Source organism: Crinia signifera, chromosome 5 (assembly GCF_055691185.1).
Source record: "Crinia signifera chromosome 5, ASM5569118v1, whole genome shotgun sequence".
In the NCBI taxonomy this organism is placed as follows: domain Eukaryota; kingdom Metazoa; phylum Chordata; class Amphibia; order Anura; family Myobatrachidae; genus Crinia; species Crinia signifera.
Genome location: NC_139221.1, coordinates 268,145,083 through 268,164,974, shown reverse-complemented (window position 1 = coordinate 268,164,974; position 19,892 = coordinate 268,145,083). Strand labels below are relative to the sequence as shown.

General features: G+C 43.5%; 1 protein-coding gene across 1 annotated transcript in view; it reads left to right on the top strand.

The window, feature by feature from the left end:
- DYNC2I1 (dynein 2 intermediate chain 1) overlaps positions 1-12,354 on the top strand; it is a 62,894-nt gene extending 50,540 nt beyond the window's left edge. Inside the window, exons 17-23 of the mRNA XM_083188993.1 lie at positions 1,941-2,002; positions 3,236-3,287; positions 4,943-5,003; positions 5,677-5,776; positions 7,412-7,543; positions 9,071-9,294; positions 10,471-12,354. Of these exons, the coding sequence (XP_083045119.1) occupies positions 1,941-2,002; positions 3,236-3,287; positions 4,943-5,003; positions 5,677-5,776; positions 7,412-7,543; positions 9,071-9,294; positions 10,471-10,642 (803 nt within the window). The 3' untranslated portion in view covers positions 10,643-12,354. The remainder of the gene's footprint in view (positions 1-1,940; positions 2,003-3,235; positions 3,288-4,942; positions 5,004-5,676; positions 5,777-7,411; positions 7,544-9,070; positions 9,295-10,470) is intronic.
- The last annotated feature ends 7,538 nt before the right edge of the window (positions 12,355-19,892 follow it).

Below are 19,892 nucleotides of genomic sequence, written 5' to 3'. Positions count from 1 at the left end.
CTCTATCTCTCACTATCTATCACTATCTATCACTCTATGACACTGCAGCAGCAGCACTGACAGTTATATATATAAAAAAAAAACCTGCACCCCCAAAAAGGGGGGGTAGCAGACACAAATCTCTCTATCTCTCACTATTTATCACTATCTATCACTATCTATCACTATCTATCACTCTATGACACTGCAGCAGCAGCACTGACAGTTATTTATATATAAAAAAACCCTGCACCCCCAAAAAGGGGGGGTAGCAGACACAAAATATAGCTCTCTCTGTCACTATCTCTCTATCTCTCTCTCTATCACACTGCAGCAGCAGCAGGAAGTCCTAAGAAGTCAGATCCAGGAAGCGTCCAGCACGCTACAAGCAGTGATCAGGTAATCAGGTAAGGTATTTGCAAGGATCAGGTAAGTATTAGCAAGGATCAGGTCAGTATCACGGCAGATAGGCACGGTGACCGCTCTGCACGCTATTCCAGACCGGAATGGCGTCTGCAGCGCAGTCACCGTTAGTTTAAATGTCGCGCCTTGGCTGTGATTGGTCCGTGGGTCCCACGGACCAATCACAGCCTTGGGGGCAGGTGGGGTGAGGGTGGGGTGAGGTGTCATCGTCACCGATGACCCCCTCATGCCCCCTGACGCCCGGCGGTGATTGACACCTGTGTTACCGAGCGTCTGATTCGCTGGTAACACAGGAAAACGCTGTGAATGGCTGTTCACACTGAACAGCCAATCACAGCGATCGCCGACGGGGGGGCGACATCGCAGCCCCCCCTGGGCATGCAGGGACATGTCTGCTGTCAGGGACAGCAGACATCGTCCCTCTGTCACTGCGTCTCGAGACGCAGTGACAGTTTAAAGTCATGACGTACATTTATGCCATGTGTCGGGAAGTACATCCCGGCCATGACGTAAATGTACGTCAAATGTCGGGAAGGGGTTAAATATCCTATAAAACATTTCGTTTTTGTAGAAAGTGATTCCAGACCACCTGGAAAATGGATGACTTTTGGCATTTACAGTATGTCATCTTATTTCAGTAATTTGAGTAAATTTGATAATCCATGGTCTATTTTATTCATGCAAACACAATCAGTCTACTATTTTCATTAATGGCAATTTCATACAAGTATTTTACAGCTCTGTGGTTTTCTGCCCAGCTCATATTGAGACATTAAAATTGTTACTTAAGTGAATTAGGGTGGGCTTTATGTTTATAAACAAAATATAGCAAACATAGGTATTGGTCCATAGTATTTCTGGGGTTCTCTTATTATGCTGACCATATCATTTCTTTAGAACACCACATTTTCCTGGGCAGAAAATCATGGAGTTCGAACATAGATTGTAAGCTTGCAGCAGGCCCCTCTTACCTCCAAGTCTGTCTGTTGTTACCCAGTTTGTTTTATCACTGTCTACAATTGTAAAATGCAATGGATTCTGCTGCGCTATATAAGAAACTGTAAAAAATAAATAATACTTATAAGACTGTGTACATTCTGAAGCATTGTGCACCCAGTTGCTACTGTATGTTGGCCTGATGGGATGGCACATCGGATCATGGTACCCATTGATCGATGTAAATGAAGGATGGAAAGATCACTATTCTGGTCGTCATTAGCCTACATTATGTCACTAATGATATAGTTAGCTTTGATGTATAGCATATCACACCGGACGATGTCACTAGTAGCAATATGTCAGTAGTGATATGACGGTTCAATCCGTCGCATCAGATGACATACAGTTTATCAGTGTGTACCCAGCTTTTGACTCTTCTGTATGGAGGACTGCTGCAGATTGTGTTATTTTACTAAATCTGCTTGTCAGGGAAGAAAGTAATTGTCCATCTTTATGGGTCTTGTCCTAATTCATCTTTAAACATACAAAGTTTTCTTTTCACTAAATAAATAGTATTTCTGTGTCTTTTCTTTTTGCAGAAATGGCAGGGTTGTCATTTCAAGTGGCATCACTGGATGAAAGTGGCCATCTTATTTTTTGGGTAAGTTGGAAAGAACAAAATAATAACATATGAAGTATGCACGATTCTCACTGCAGTTCTGTCATACAAGTATTGTACAGGATGTTTATTCATTAGCAATGGGGATATATAGGAGGGTATTCAATCTTGTCCGGATATTTTGGCTACCCAAAAAAACTGGACATGTCTATTTAATGTGGCCGGCTTTACAGATTCGACTTTCTTTACATGGGTGCGTTTTTGACTAAAACACTAGGATCGGCTAGTAATTCGCCAATCTACTTGTTTTCCGACCGTGCAGATTTTTCAGTCAGAAAACCAGCACTTACATTGAATCGGTCGAATGTAAATCTTATAAAAAATGCTATACCTCGGCAGTACGGATGGTGTAATGGTTAGCATTACTGCCTCACAGCACTCCCACCATGGGCCTAACTGTGCAGAGTTTGTATATTCTCACCGTGCTTGCGTGGGTTTCCTCCCACAATCCAAAACTGTACTGGTAGACTACATGTGGTAGGGAATATAGATTGTAAGCTCCACTGGGGCAGGGACTGATGTGAATGGTCAAATATTTTCTTTCAATTGCTGTGTAATGTATGCGATATATAAATAACTGGTAACAATAATAATTATTAATATAGCTAAGAAAAATGTCTTGAAATTAACATATTTTACTGATTTTACCCACTTTGGGCACCACAGTGTAATGCACCCTCTTTATTCATTCTGCTTCCAGTTATGCCCCCCTCTCTGCCATCTAACCCAGGACATGTCCCTTATCTACATGTATATTTATATGAGTTCTAGATTACAAGTTCTGTGCACTGTGTTTGGGACATACAAAATTACATCTCTATTAACTATTTGGGTAATTGATTGATTAAGAGAAAATCCTTACTAAGGGACAATGATTTAAATTTATCACTGTGTATATATTTTGGGACTCCTGAATACTGTTTGGATCACTGTATAGTGCCACTAAATGTGATTCAACCATTACAAAATCTATTACATTTTATTACGTATTATATTCACTCTGTTTTCGCAATGTTTCTTTAAATCTGTTCCCATGTACTTTTAAATGAGAACTTTTTTTTATAGTACATCTTTATCACAACTGCCAAAGTTACCAGGTACCCTTTGTCATTGTTTTCCAGACATGCACAATATTTTCTTATTGACTTTGGAAGATCTGGTGCTCAAATCAAATTAGTTTTCATTTAAATTGAAAGTCTTTAAATTGAATTTCAGGTAGTGGTAGAACTGAGAAAGGCTGACCTAGCTGGCTCCCAAAGTGACTTGGGTAAGTGTTTAATGTCAACTGTTACTGTGTATTTGACTCTACAGTTCAAAACTGCTTAAATCTGTAAATATTACACGTAGATATATATATATATATATTACATATAGAAAGTACAACAAACATGGGAAAAAAAAACATTTTTTTATTTGAGTTTTTCTTGGATGCTGCAGTTCCTACTGCATAAGTTGTTGGCACAGGACAAGAGGGATAAATTTGGTTCTGCACAGGCCTCGGCCTAAAGGTGTATGGTAAACCAACTCTGAGAAAAGTATCTATATGTGCTCAAAATTCCCTGAGTTATAACTAGGTTGGTGGTGCTTCCTGGAGTCTTTGTTGAACTATCAACGGATTTGGAGAAGGGAATGAAGACTCTCTTTGTTGTGGCACGCTTGTTAAAATAATTGGACTGGTTTCAAATATAAAAATTGGTTCCATTAAAATGTAATACATCTCCTCATGTAAACAATCAACATATAATAGGTATATTTTATATACAAAGGTATAGACTGGTGTCTGGGGGGGAATCAAGGATTACAACGGGAAGTATCATATGAGGTGCAAAAAGTTAACTGGCGGTATATATTATATAAAGAAAAAAAAAACAATTGTAGATAGTAAATTGTGTCTGCAAGATTAACTGATGTTAATGGATCTCAAGATAAGCACATATTATTCCATAGCAGCATACAATGTATAAGTATATGAATAAATGCAGTGTGCAATAGAGATTTGTAAATCACAACAAGGTAATGTGCAATGTATAAGCTGTTAGTTGTGTAAAAGGAGCTGTATGGATTATTATTTTTTTTAAGTTGTTGCCACTACAGGAATGAAAGCCAATGAGACTCATTCAGGTGCGCTGGGAGTTGCTAGTAGTTCCTTGGTAATGCAGCAGGAGTACATTGCACATGATAGTGCAGATGCAACCACACCTGAATGACCCCCTTCATAATACTAACAAAAGAAAAACCTTATGAACACAAATTATTTATTGCATAAATATTTGGAGTTTCCCTCTTCTGGAGGTGTTGGTGGGGTAAGACTAGTTGCACCGTTATGTCCCATCCTCTTGCAATAAATTCACGCAGATTTCAATAGGGGCTGTGCTAAAATGATGCAATTTCTATAGAATCATTAGTCCCACCTTTCTCCCGTTGGATCATGAATTGAAGGTGTTTGTCTCCCCATTCTGCCCACTCCACTAGGATGTGGGTGGGATATTCGAAAGGTTACCTCTCTTCCGAAGGTACAGTACAGCCCAAAAAATCGGATGTGTCCTGCAGGATTCTGGGAGAGTAGGCTACTATTATATATTGGGATCACAGGTGGCTCTTCATTTATCACTGCCACAAAACCATATTATTTATTTACACACTTACTTTGTTTTTTCTTTTGTTGCTTGTTTTAGTTCATTTAAATGTTATACGAAGTGTGCTTCTGATGTATAGTACATGCATTTTCCTTACATAATCAAAGCAGACATAAGACTTATACCAAAATATAAATAACCACTTATACATATTTTATAAATTTTTGTTTAACGGGATGTAATATGACATAATATTTAGGGTTTTGTGTAAACACTACAATGAGGTTTTGATATAAATTGATAGTAACTTTATAGAATAATTTCTAAATATTTCCATATTTTCCAGGCTTAATCCCAGGGGGTAAAGTGAAGTTGGTACACAGTTCATCCATACATTTAAGTGACAGGTAAGTGTACTTAACTTCTATAGCTTCTAAAAATAAAAATGTGATGTTTTCCATAGCAACCAATCAGATTCTGTCTTACTGGATGCAATAGAGAAATGATAGACAGAATCTGATTGGTTGCTATGGGCATCATCACCTCTTTTCATTTTTAGAAGTTTTAGTAAATGTATCCATTAGGGACACTGAGGATGGCTATGTGACAAAACATAAAGGTATGGGAGATATGGTCATGTAGATGTGTGCAATTCAGCATATGGTCTAGTATGCCACATTTGGTTCCATGCTGGCTGTGCTGGTGTAATTAATGGTGACTTATCTGTGAGAGGTGTGCAAATTATATGTCGCTCACATTTGTCATATAAATTAAAAAAAAATTGTTGTTTAAAAAAAGAAGATTATATTTCCTATTTAAGGTAAACCTTACACTGAATAAAAACGTTTTTTCCAATTTTCACACCTATTTTGACAAATTCACTTGGCACTTAAAGGGTTAAGGTACACCATTCATCCCCATAATATACAACCTTTCATATAATGGCAAGAAGTGGTATAACCTTGTGAACTCAGCGATCACCTACATTTATGCTTATTTTCTCTACTATTTCGATAAAAATTAGTTTTTTTCTGAAATTTAAGTTTGTGGACTGAGATTTACTGTAACTTTGTTTTGTAGGTTTTTTCACAAAGATATCCTTAGTCTTGGAATCCCTCAGACCTTCAATATTAAATTTCTCCCACAGGACTTAAATCACTTTGTCATTGGAACTGATATTGTAAGTTAAATGCACAGAAATACATTTTCTTAATTTTAGATTGTGACTGATGGGAAATAGGGTTTTCACATATGCAGAGGGATGGCAAATACATTTCCATTGTTTTTACCCATGTTGACTTTCACAGTGCTATAAGTGTTTCATCCTATATGGAAGACATTCATGCCATGTGACTGTGTTAAAGGTGTGGATCTGAGCATTAACTTTATCAATTTCTCCTTACTTTAGGTGCTAAAGGAGCTGACTGTTGCTATGCTTCTATGCTATGAAGCGGCAGTGTTCCTCTAATTAGGGTTTTGTATTGTACTTTATTTTATTTAATTTTCTCTAGAAGTGGTACAGCTGCAGCAGTCTTTGTTTAGGTCACAATGGGAGGCCTCAGTGCAATCAGTGGGAATAGGGTCCCATATAGGGTGCGCACATTGAAAAAGAAAATGTCTCCTGTGCAGACTAGCCACTGTGTGGATCCCAATCAACCAAAGATTTAAGTCACCTGATGTGTTCAAAATGAGACCTGAGCTGTCCCTAGTCACAAAAATTATGGCCAGAAGAGTTTGAAACTTGCCTATTTTTGGCCAATACTTCTCATAACCCTTTCTGGGTAATTGCTGGGTTGCTGCCAGGTCGAGATGCAATGTGAAAGCACCACAACTAATAAACCAGGACGACCAAACCAGCAATTCGACCCAGGTTATAAGAAGGGTGTTAAACCCTTTGTATAATAAGCGACCTGGGTATTGTGTGAATGTGCCGGATCCGGTAACAAGATCCTGGGTCTGACCAGGCATTGTGATCTGAAAGTTGTATCAGGAAGAATAGACCGTGAAACATTGGGGACATTTGGAGATCCATCTTATGTCCTACTGGCACAAAACAAGGCCAGCTGGGATCTCGTGTAAATGCTGAGTTGATCTACCACTTTCCTTTCATTCCAATGCCTTCTTATGTCCTAAAAAAGGACAGAAGTGATTCTTGTACAGTAGCTGCTGATTGGACTAGAAAAACTTGGAACTCCGACACGCTCAACAAGTCGGAGGTCGTTTCCGGGAGTCCCAGGATTGAGCATTTTTCAATCCTGGGATTGAAAAAATGATCTGGGATTGGCATCCCTAGTCAGAGGTTCACAGTTGATATCTGCCTTTGCAAGAAAACCTCCTTTTTAAGGTTTGTTTCAACATCATAATCATCTTTGGTTGGATTTATTGATGTGGGTCTTGAAGCGAGAGCAGAGATCATATTAAAATCTAGGATATTATTGTCTGCATAACTATCAGAGTTTGGTAGATTCTCTATAACTTAGTGTGCATGCTTGGGGTAGCACACATCTTTTTTGATTCTTTAGTTTGGATTGGATTGTTACCTCGAACTCATTAGTAAAGTAAACGTAAGATTAATTCTGAACATTCAAACTTTTTGCATTGGGTGTTGCACATCCAGCCTCTGTATTCCGCTTACAGCATTGTGGGATATCTCAGCACTTCAACAGTTGCCATTTGATCTATTACTCAGAAACCTCCCCCAAGTGTGCCAGTGCTAATCTCCGGATATGAGGCCAATTTTCAGATACTTATAGATGTATAACTTGCATTTTACATCTGATTTACTCTTCTTTTTTTTTTTTTCATTTTTCATTAGGGAATAGTAACTCACGGAACACGATACGGGTTAATAGAGCCACCAATGCAATACACATCTATGCACAGCAAGCTACGACCATCACAGGTCACTGCCATTGATTTTTCACCATTTGGAGAACCTGCATTTTTGGTAACTATATCAAATAGTTTAATTTTGAGATGTTTCTATATAAAAAGTAATAGTTTGTGCTGATATACTGTATGTATGTTACATTGTGCTGTAATATAGTGTTGAATAGATTTAAAACAAAAATGTATATTTTTTTGCTACTCCAGAAGCCTTGCCCGTTGAAGCCACTTTGCTCTGTCCACTGTTTTGCTTTTTGTACCTTAGTCTTATGTTTATCTGTTGTTTTCACAGTTATGTTTATACTAGAAAATTCCACCAATATTGTGCAGGGGTTTTCCCCTCTCTTCCACCATCTTCTCATCTGTACTCTATTCCTCCCATCTCTCCCTATTCTTTCTCTGGTTCTCTCTGTCTCCCCTTATTCTCTCCATCTCCTCTTGTTCCTCTCCTTACTTTGCACCCTATTTCTCTCATCACCCCATCTCTCTCTTTCATTGTGGTTTGATGTGATTTAGTGGGCGATTCAGACCTGATTGGTCAGGTCCGAATTCACTACCCCGGCCAATTGTTGGGATTTGCGCACGAGCGAATGTGTGCACGTGCAAACCCCTGGAGCGAATGCTTGCAGCGAGTTTCGCACTCACTGGTACATTCGCTCACTGATGGGCGGGCAGGGGGTGGACGCAGGGGACCACCCATCGTTTTATGGGCGCACCCTACTTGGGGCCGGTGGATGACATCAGTGCCCGCCCCCATTTCGGCCATCTCTGGACAGGATAAAAGTAAGTATAGACTTAATTTTATACACAAAGTGAGGAAATATCATAAGTGTGCGACCATCAAATGATTTTTGCTCTGTGTGGCCACATGAAAGTGGATGTAATTGTACACATCTGCTCGCATGCTAGTGCGGGGATTCGTCCAGCTGGGGGGTGTGCATTCTGCGGGCGGCGTTTACCTACTCGCTAGCCAGCAAATATATGCAGCCTAACGAGCATGTCCGAATCGGGCCCTTCATTAAACAAAATAGGCATTTAATACAAAAAAAACTTAATTCAGTATTGTTTAGCATTTTTTGGTTTGAGTAGTGCTCTTTGTGGACCAAAATCAGCTCTTCCTTGGGGTGCCGGACGGGTTCCCAACAGTCGGGATCCCGACAGTCATTTACCCGACGGCGGGATCCCGACTGTCAAAACGCCCATAGAGGGAGAATAGAATAGGTGGCTCGCGTAGCGAGCCACCGTGCCCGCAGTGTGGTGTGTGCAGCGAGCCCGCAAGGGGCTTTTTTTGCGCTCGCCATGCTGTCTGACTGCGGACAGTCGGGATAATGACTGTCGGGATCCCGACTGTCGGAGTCCCATACCACACCCCTTCCTTGTACCCCTGATGTATGTGATATATACTATTGAGTATGAATTTTGCTTACACCCATTGCTATAGTATTTTGACACTTACCATTGTAAAATAAATAAACATACAAGCAGTAATGTTTCCCCAATGGGGTGTTACTTTTCCTGGCCTCTTCAGAATTATTAAGCTACGATAAAAAAATGAATGTCATTTTTTTTTGTGTTGTACTTTATAAAGGCAGGGTGCTCGGATGGCAGCTTACGATTGCACATCATGAGTGCGGAGTACCCAGCAATGCAGTGGAATGATAGCACCAACAGCCAGTCCATTACTGCACTACAATGGTCGTTGACAAGACCAACTGTGTTCTTTGTTTTGGATGCAGCGTCTTCTATCTACATATGGGATTTGTCACAGAATGATTTAAAGCCAGTAGCCAGAGAATCCATTATGCCTGACCAGTAAGTACACATTGCCTTGTCTGTATTTTTAGAGATTCAGAATATAGGGGTATTCGATCTGTGCATATATTTCCAGACAGGAGAAATATCATCACTCACCTAGTCAATGCTGCCGATAATGACAGCTGAAGGGTGTCAGATCCAGTGCCGTCTTTCCCATTGGGTTTAATGGGTAGTAGCCAAGGGGCCCAAGGGTTCTAGGGGCCCACCCTAATGGGAAAGACGGCACTGCCCCAGGGAGCTGCTGCGGTGGGCAGCGGCAATCCAGTCAGCGGCAGCTGGAAGCTTGTATCGCTATTTGCCTGGCGGCAGGGCAGAAAGTGCTGCTGATTTTGAAAAGCCTGGCCGGACACTGAATTCCCAGTCTTTTCAAAATCAGTAGCACTTCCCGCCACCTGTAAAATAGCACTACAAGCTCCCTGATGCTGCTGCACATAGGTACGGTGGGGGAGGGGGTGGAGCACTAATATTTTTCCCAGGGGCCCCCAACAGTGTTAAGACGGCCCTGGTCAATTAGACTTCTTTTAAAGTCGCATCTGTTTTGTCAGCAATAGATGCGGATTGTGGCCGTTGTTCGACAATCCGGAGCCATTTCCGCTGATCCACGGACATTCTGACACTCAGAACATTGAATTCAGACCGTTGACTTACTGTCGGATCAGACGAAAATGGCCTGGGATTCCGACTGTTGGGACGTTCCTACAGTTGGAATCCCAATTTAAATACTTCCCATACTGTAGTTTCTTACTTTCTAGTGCTAGTGTGGGGTGCTAATAGCAGTTACTATAAAATTGGACAGATTATAATATAGAGGCAGTCTTCCTTCACTTTAGGATTTATAAAAAAAATGACATTGTCTAATCTGCCGGGGATACTTTGCATCCTACAGCATACACCATTACCACAAGTTACAGAAAGACCTGGGTGTCAAAATAGGATCGGATTACAAAATAAACTCTGTGTGCAGCACAGAACTCTTGTACACAAGAGGGTCCTCCCTGCACATATCAACGTGCGGACCTGTTTGTGTCAAAGTAGAAATGCGCTTGGGTGTTCAGTATTGTAAAATGCTAAAAATTTTGTGCAGTGTAAAATAAAAAAAGACGTCTTCTACTGGGACATTTCTGTACAGTATATAATCTAGACTGGGTTTCTGTGTTTTGTCATTTGATGCAGAGTGCTGAGTATGTCGGTTTTTGGTGAACCAGAAAAGAACAATAATCTGATGGGGCTGGCTTTAGCCAAATCTTCAGGGAAAGTGGAAATTCAATATATTAAAAAGAAATTGGCCAAGATTCAGCCAAAGGAGTCCGAGAAATTACATCTACTTTTACATGAGATTTTATGATCCGTTATATTGTTGTCTGCAACATACAGATCCAAATCCTTCATTGTTTGTGTAATTTGTACAATATGACAAATCTATTTGTATTCTACAATCAAGAGAATAATTTATTGCACATATTTTCATATCTATTTTTGTACTGAATATTCTTTATATTGACAATTGCAATGATGCCTGCATTTGGACCACGCACAGACATTGCAAAGTCACTTTATACATTTAGACATTAGCAATTTGTTCCACAGTCCAAGTACAAGACCACAGACTGAGCAATTCCCAGGGATAATTGCTTTGTTCAACATTAAGATGGAAACAGGATATTTCCAGAAAGAAGAGCAAAAAAAACCCCCACACTCCTGTGCATCCGTCCAGGGAAGGGTTCTTGTTATAGTGATCCGGTACTATATTTGGGCAGCTCTATTCTGCCCCATTGATCTACCTATACTCTTACAGGGTTTCTGGCGGTTAGAAGTATTGGGGATTGGGCATCACCACGGTCGCTTGCGCAGCTCTGCTCTTTGATATCAATCCGCTTCCACAGAGAATATTGAGGGCTAAATGTGAAGGGGTGTAAACCAGAAAGTGAGAAATTTGGGGAGGGTTTTGCCATTTTTTTAAAGCGGCAATCCTTTACATGGCAAAGTCAAACTATTTTTTAGTGGAAATGATTGCCGCTTTAAAAAAATGTGAAAACTCACCCAAAATCTCTCACTTTCTGATTCTTAAACCCTATTACATTTGGCTCTTGGCTTTTGTTATTTTAGAATAAATATTTATAAGATCATCAAATTGGCAACAACAGTAAGGTTGTAAACAACCCCTATGATAGTTGGAAGTCTTATAACACAAATGGGAGGAGGCTTATGACACTTTCCCTATAGTAATATGCTATATACACTTTTTTTGTGACATGACCATGTTTTACCAAAAACACTGTTTTTATTTCCACGTATATCTGCACAGCACGATCTCACAAATGACAACTGCCCAATTCCATCTCTCTGGGTAAGGGTTACACAGTCCTCATGGCAAACTAAAGGTGTGTACCCGCGCATTCATTTTCTATGTATATATCCTTGCCAGCAGAGTCTATTTTTATTTTCGATATAGAGAAAACGGGAGAGCGCATCGATTCGAAAGCGTCTTGAAAACCATTAGATTTCAATTTGATTTCAATTCGATTTTGCTTCTATAAGCAAAATTGAATTGAAAACCTGTCAAAATCGAAGCGTGTGTACACCCCTTAACAGTCCAAGTTTTAATGATATTCACAGGTGACTTAATTAGTAAACCAAATATTTTGATTTAACTATTACTAAAACCTGGACTGTAAGTGTGCCTTAAGGACCCAGGTTAGGGAACACTGCTCAAGTGGTATTATGTGGCCAACCTTTCCTTTATCACTAATTCATGAATTCTGTTTGTTTCATAGGGATAGCCAGCTACAAATGGTTTCTCTTTATCTGTTTTTTATATATATATATTTATATATATTTATTTATATATATATATATATATATTAAAAACACTTCATTATGTTGAATACATTTTTAAGATAGAAGTCCAAAATTGTACAGGTCTGTGTCTTCCAAGTTGCAGCAAGTAAGTCTGTGCTGGTATTAGAAGCTTTCAGTCAATTTTTGAAACTATTGTATGTAAATTTTATAATAAACTGTGTTGTAGTTTGTACCAAATATTGTGTAAATAAATACATGAATATATTACATAGTCATTTGCATTTTTATTTATAAGTGTTGCTTTTCTCTATGGAGGTTGATTTAATTAACTGCAAATAAATGCATCCATACGCTGTACTTACCATAGCTCCAAACTCATGACTTTTTGGTGGCAGACCAATAGGTCTGGCTCTAGATTTTGGTAAGAGAGGGGTAGTTTTGTTTTCTTTACTGGCATTTGCACGCTATGTTCCCAGTAGCGTGACCCTTTTTCAGCATATTTATACTTAGAACTTATTTTGTTGCAGAACTGGCAATCTCAACTCGTATTATTTTTCTGTACACTTTAAATTTATTGTAAGTGTTACTTGCCATAAATAGTTCTATTCCTGGGGCTACTTTTGTATAGACAAAGCCATCCAGGGTCTATTACATACGATACTAGGGATTGCAAATATTAACTAGAACTAGATGCATCAAAGGTAATAACCCTCCTTACACTGATGGACTTATGGGTGAGCTGGTTCAAACTTCCGAAATGCGAATACACCCGGACACCCCCAATCCGAGTACAGACACACGCACTGTTAAGGTATTACCGCCAGGCTCGGGGTCTCAGAATGAGGCAAAACGTCATCATCCAGCTGTCAGATCTCACGAGATCCGGACTTGATATAAGTCCCACGCTGTTGGCGCCATCTTTCACTCCAGCATTGGACTGGTACTGTGGGGGTGGCAATTTGGTGTATAAGTCCAGTCCTGTGCTGCCTAGTGCTGGTGTCCTGTGCTGCCTTGTGCTGGTGTCCTGTGTTGCCTAGTGCTGGTGTCCTGTGTTGCCTAGTGCTGGTGTCCTGTGTTGCCTAGTGCTGGTGTCCTGTGTTGCGCAGTGCTGGTGTCCTGTGTTGCCTAGTGCTGGTGTCCTGTGTTGCCTAATGCTGGTGTCCTGTGTTGCCTAGTGCTGGTGTCCTGTGTTGCCTAGTGCTGGTGTCCTGTGTTGCCTAGTGCTGGTGTCCTGTGTTGCCATATGTCCACTGGTGCTGCTGTATAGGTCCATTCCAGCGATACTGCTGTAGAATTTCAGTCCAGTGATACTGCTGTAGAATTCCAGTCCAGCGATACTGCTGTAGGATTCCAGTCCAGTGATACAGCTGTAGGATTCCAGTCCAGTGATACTTTTGCATAAATTCAATCCAGTGGTACTGTCGTTAAAGTCCATTGGTACTGTCATTGAGGAATTACTTATTTTTTTTGTAGGGGCCCAAACAAACCAATCCTTTAAGCCACAGTCATGTGGCAGACCCTGTCAATGAAATGATTGGTTTGTTAAAGTGTGCATGTCCTATTTACGCAACATACGGGTGGGTGGGAGGGCCCAAGGACATTTCCATCTTGCACCTCTTTTTTTTGCATTATGTTCTCTTTGGAGCCTTTGTTTTAAAACTGCCATCCTGTCTGCTGCTGCAGTGACACTCCTAGAAGGCCACGTGTTTGTGTCAACCATTTGTGTCACTGTGCATAATCCTCCATCTACCTCGGTGCAACCTTTTGTCCTAAAAACAATATTGTGAGGTGTTCAGAATAGACTGGATACGAGTGGAAACGAATGTTATTGAGGTTAATAATAGTGCAGAAGCATAAAAACCCTCCAAATTCTGCGATTTTAGTCGTTTTGATGTTTTATTTTTTTAAATCCAGATCTGAAACACGGCCGGAGATACAGACCCAAAACATGAAACAAATAAAGTGGCCGGTGCAAACCCCTACTTAGAACCTATTCTGTTCCTTAGTAGTAACAATACATGCTCGCCTTCCCAGTTATCAGCCAGTGGCACTAAAAGTATAGAATAATGTCTAGCGCCTAGAGGGAATAGAAAGTGAGCATGGAAATGGAAACGTTCTTCATTGTTCTATCCAAGATCTGTTACCCAAAGTAAATATGCATTTATTTACTCTTCAGTACTTCTATTCATTACATCTCAGCAAGCATGCATCAAGTATTTATTGTCCCTTGTTTATTGGTGTGTAACTTGTACTCTGAAGTATAAATGATTTGAAGTTGAGTTAGAGTTCTGTGACCATATATAGCAGGGCTGGGCAACACCGGCCCTCCAGATGTTAGTGAACTACACATCCCAGCATGCCTTGCATCAGTTTCAGCATGGCCACATAGCAAAACTAATGCAAAGCATCCTGGGATGTGTAGTTCATTAACATCTGGAGGGCCGGTGTTGCCCAGCCCTGATATATAGAATAGAATCTGCAGGCAATAGACTTATTTTTACAGGTTGTAGATCCATCTTCTGTTAGCTTTTGTAGGTAGATTTTTACTTATACTGTAGGTTCTTTCCTAATATCAAATTTTGGGACTTATTCAAAGATGTATGCAAATCTGTACACAGCGTATATCCGGCATATGCAAATATTGCAGCCGTTGGGATTTGTATTGAGACACCCACTTTTACAAATCCCAGTGGCTGTGTAGAAAGAAGCTGGTCAACTGTAGACCAGGAGATTATTGAGCTTCTGAGTAAAGGCCCATACACACTAGAAGATATGAAAGACAAAATATATTGGTGAACAATTTCCCTTGAGCTGATCATGAAAGATATTGTGCATCCACACTGAAAGATTTTACGAAAGACCAAAGATATTGGCAACAATCTTCTGAGACACTTCATTGACTGTACTTTTTATAATGGGCTGGTGTGAAACCAAGAAATTTAAATAAATGGCTGGCATTTGTGGGAAGGTTGGCATGAGTACTGCAGTTCTGTATATAATCAAGCCATTGTAAAAAAAAATAATTTATTAATTTAAAATTAATTAGAAGTCTAATTGTACCCATACACTTATGCAATCGGATGCGATAGGACATTGCAATGTGATGTCCCATCACATCTTATGGTGCCAAGTGTCCTCTTTCAGCACCCCATGTAACATGCCATGGCACATCGGGTGCTGGAAGAGGGTGGGCGGAGAGTAGCATTGTGAAGATGGCTAGCAAGCGGCGGGAGGCAGCGGCAGAATTAAAAAATAAAATAAAATTTCAAACACTGGGCACTGGGCTGAGAGAGCTGTCATGTTTCAAATTCTGCCACTGCTGACTATTCCCACAGCCCGCTAGCACTCCTTCACTGCTCTACGCTCCACGGTCATCTGCCACCAGCGCTCCCTCTGACCCCCTCTCCCCGAACCAAAGCCGCTGAAATCGCTCCTTCCGCCCACCAATTGCATTTAAGTGATCATGTGGTTAAAAACCACATGCTATTGCTTATGTAATGAGATAAATATTATGTGCAGCATATAATATCTATAGACGCGATATGCAACCGGCAGGCCCGTGCATCACTGTAGGGGGCCAATTAGATGTGACTACAATCCTTCAATTTATTGCACAGATGCTATCAAAATGGAAGGATTGTATGCAATATCTCCCTAGTGTATGGAGCATACCGTGGAGCATAATGTGTCATTGGCGCATTGTGATGTGCGGCATACTGTGTCATGGGTATTGTGTGTGTGTGTGGTATAATGTGTAATAAGCATTACATTGTGTGGTGTAATGTGTAAGTGCAATCAGGTGATGTCAGCTGCCCGCCCCTAGCAGGCCAGGGAACACTACACACTAGAAGACATTGGCCTCAATATCATTCAGAAGCCCCTTTTTGAATGAAACTGATGCCAATATCTTCTAGTGTTTATGGGCCTTAACCCTATGGCCACATAGCCTAGCCGCAGAAAGTAAGATTCCAGAGGCTTTTGACTTGCGTATGGGACTGCAGTGCCGGCCTGAAAACAACACAACATACGATTTTGCGTGCGGTGCGATCGCATGCAATGTGATGTGATCTGCCCGCGGTAAAAGAGCAGTGAATAAATTGCATAGGGAAATCGCATCGCACGTCACTAAACAGGCCATCCGATGCAATTTCCCTACGCTAGCGTCAGGGGCGGGCTGGGCCGGGGGGCAGGGTGCTATGTGCCCCCCAGGCCGCTTACCTAGTTAGTGGCTACGGGCCGCGCTGCATTGTCCGCCTCCTCCGCTGGCCGCGGCTTCCAGAACACGGCCGTGGCTACAGGAAAATGGCCGCCGGCCCCCTGCACTGAGGACATGTCCTCAGTGCAGGGGGCCGGCGACCATTTTCCTGTAGCTGCGGCTGTGTTCTGGAAGCCGCGGCCACCGCAGGAGGGCTGTCGGAAGCAGGGATGTGTTGGGTACAATGTATGGGCGCATGTGTTCTCCTCGGCGGCTGACCCCTAGTTATTTTGTTGGGAACCCACTTAGATTCATTGCCTGGCGGTGGGGGGGAGAAGATTGGTGAACCTGTACTGCATGGATGGGTTAGTTTTCTGTGCTCAGATTGCAAAGGGGGGGAACAGGGGCGGGCAGGGTGACAGTTGCCCAGCTTTTTGGCCTGTCCCATTTCCAGCTTTTTGGGCCGGCCGGAATCAGCCACTGCCGCCCGCACACACAGCCACTGCCGCCCGCACACACAGCCACTGCCGCACCCACACCTGCAGCAGCACCGCCGAGCACAAGCAGACCAGCGGGATTATGGAGGCTGGATCCGGAAGCAGGCAGGGTTGCGGAGCAGTGCCCCATCAGCAGATCCTGCAGCGGCAGCGCCATGAGCAGGGAGAGATGGTAGCAGGCTGCCAGCCCATCGGTAAGGACACGTCCCTATCTTGCACACTGAGGTGGCCCGCCCCGGAGTAGTGGCTGAATGAAGTCACCACCCGGGGAAAGTGGTGTCAGTTAGAATGCGGAGGGAAGGTGGGGGGGCACACTAATGCTGTAATGGGGGTAGTTGCTGTTGTAATTATGTATGGATCCGTTTTGTTGTATTGTTGGGGAGGGAGGATAGTGGTGTTATATATATGTATGGAGCTGTTTCAATGTATATATGATTTTAAGAGAGGCCGTGTATGTATGAGAGCAGCAGTGTGTGTGTGTATGTATGTATGTGAGCAGCTATGTATGTATGTGAGCAGCAGTGTATGTATGTATGTATGTATGAGAGCAGCTATGTGTGTATGTATGTATGTATGTATGTATGTATTTATGTATGTATGCATGAGAGCAGCAGTGTATGTATGTATGTAGTGTTCCTTCTAGGAACCAAATGAGGCAGGGCGCTGGAGGGGCGGACCGGGCACGCCGACATCACTAGAGGGGGCGTGCCCGGGCCGCCAACGTCACTACAGGGGGCTAGACCGGGCCGCCGCGTCACTACAGGGGGCGAGACCGGGCCGCCGCGTCACTACAGGGGGCGTGCCTGGGCCGCCGCGCCACTACAGGGGGCGTACCCGGGCCGCCGCGTCACTACAGGGGGCGTGCCCGGGCCCCCGCGTCACTACAGGGGGCGTGCCCGGGCCGCCGCGTCACTACAGGGGGCGTGGTCGGGCCGCCGCGTCACTACAGGGGGCGTGGTCGGGCCGCCGCGTCACTACAGGGGGCGTGGCCGGGCCGCCGCGTCACTACAGGAGGCGTGCCCGGGCCACCGCATCACCAAAGGAGGCGTGCCCGGGCCGCCGCATCACCAAAGGAGGCATGCCCGGGCCGCCGCATCACCAAAGGAGGCGTGCCCGGGCCGCCGCATCGCACATGGGGGCGTGCCCGGGCCGCCGCATCGCTGAAGGGGGCTTGCCCGGCCATGACTACGTCACTGAGCTGCCGGGACGTAGCCATGGCCGGGCAAGCCCCCTTCAGCGATGCGACGGCCTGGGCACTCCGGCGGGACAGACTGCAGGCTGATTTAGCGGGGCGCTGCTAGAGGGGCAGGGCGCATTTTGCCCTTTAAAAATCGGGCAGGGCGCAGCGCCCCGCTAAAACAGCCTAGCGGGAACACTATGTATGCATGAGAGCAGCTATGTATGTATGTATGTATGTATGTATGTATGTGAGCAGCAGTGTATGTATGTATGTATGTATGTATTAGAGATGTGCGGCGGCCACTTTTTCGGGTTTTGGTTTTGGATCGGTTTTGGCAAAACCACCTTGTGGGTTTTGGTTTTGGATCTGGATTTTTATGAAAAAATGCTAAAAATGGCTAAAATAAAAGAATTTGGGACTGTTTTTGCCTCTAAAGTATTATTAACCTCAATAACATTAGTTTCCACTAATTTCTAGTTAATTTTGATCACTTCACAGCTTACAAAATTGTTTTCATTTACTGTAGTTGGGCCAAAAGGGTATACTGAGGTAGCTGGATGACTAAGCTAAGCGACAGCAGTGGGCATCACATACATGTGGACCTTACACTTCCAACCTGGCACATCTTGGAAGCAGAGCGGCACTGCAGGGGCAGACAGGGTGGCAGTTTAATAAACTATCCCAAAAAAAAGAGAAATGCTCCAAAGAGCAAAAAATACAAAGAGGTATCGGCCTTGTCATGACTGGTGGTAGCAGCTTCAGCACTTCTATCAGGTTGCTGATCTCCCACTATTTCCTCCTCCATCATCCTCCAAAAATGTGTTTTTATTTTATTTATTACTTTTATTTATTTTTCTTACTTTACACTGGACACAGCCTGTCACACTGGACACAGCCCCTTGGACACTTGACACAGCCCCTGGACACTGCCCCTGGACACTGGACACAGCCCCTGGACAATGGACACAGCCTCTGGACACTGGACACAGCCGTCACCCTGGACACAGCCCCTGTACACTGGACACAGCCGTCACACTGGACACAGCCCCGGACAATGGACACAGCTCTGTACACTGGACACAGCCATCACACTGGACACAGCATCTGGACACCGCCCCTGGACACAGCTCCTGTACACTGGACACAGCTGTCACAATGGACACTGCCCCTGGACACAGCTCCTGTACACTGGACACAGCCGTCACACTGGACACTGCCCCTGGACATTGGACACAGCCCCTGGACAATGGACACAGCCCGCCACCCTAGACACAGCCTCTGGACAATGGACACAGCCTCTGGGCACCCCCCCTGGACACAGCTCCTGTACACTGGACACAGCCGTCACACTGGACACTGCCCCTGGACTTTGCCCCTGGACACTGGACACAGCCCGTCACCCTGGACACAGCCCCTGGACAATGGACACAGCCCGTTACCCTGGACACAGCCCCTGGACAATGGACACAGCCTCTGGACACCGCCCCGGGACACAGCTCCAGTACACTGGACACAGCCGTCACACTGGACACTGCCCCTGGACACAGCCCCTGGACACTGGACACAGCTCCTGTACACAGCTCCTGTACACTGGACACAACCCCTGTACACAGCCCCTGTACACTGGACACAAACCCTGTACACTGTACACAGGCCCTGTCACACTGGACACAAGCCCTGTCACACTGAACACAGCCCCTTGTACACTGGCCACTGCAGCCCCTGTACACTGGACTTGTGTACAGCAGCCCCTGCAGACCCTAATCGAGTGAGCAGCAGCAAAATAATATATTATTATTATAGCACAGCACACAGCACAGAGCACAACCACCCTCTTCCCTCTCCTATGCTGGAGTAAAGATGGCGGGGCGCGCGTGCGTCTTATATAGAATCCAGATCCCGCGAGACTCCGACAGCGCGATGA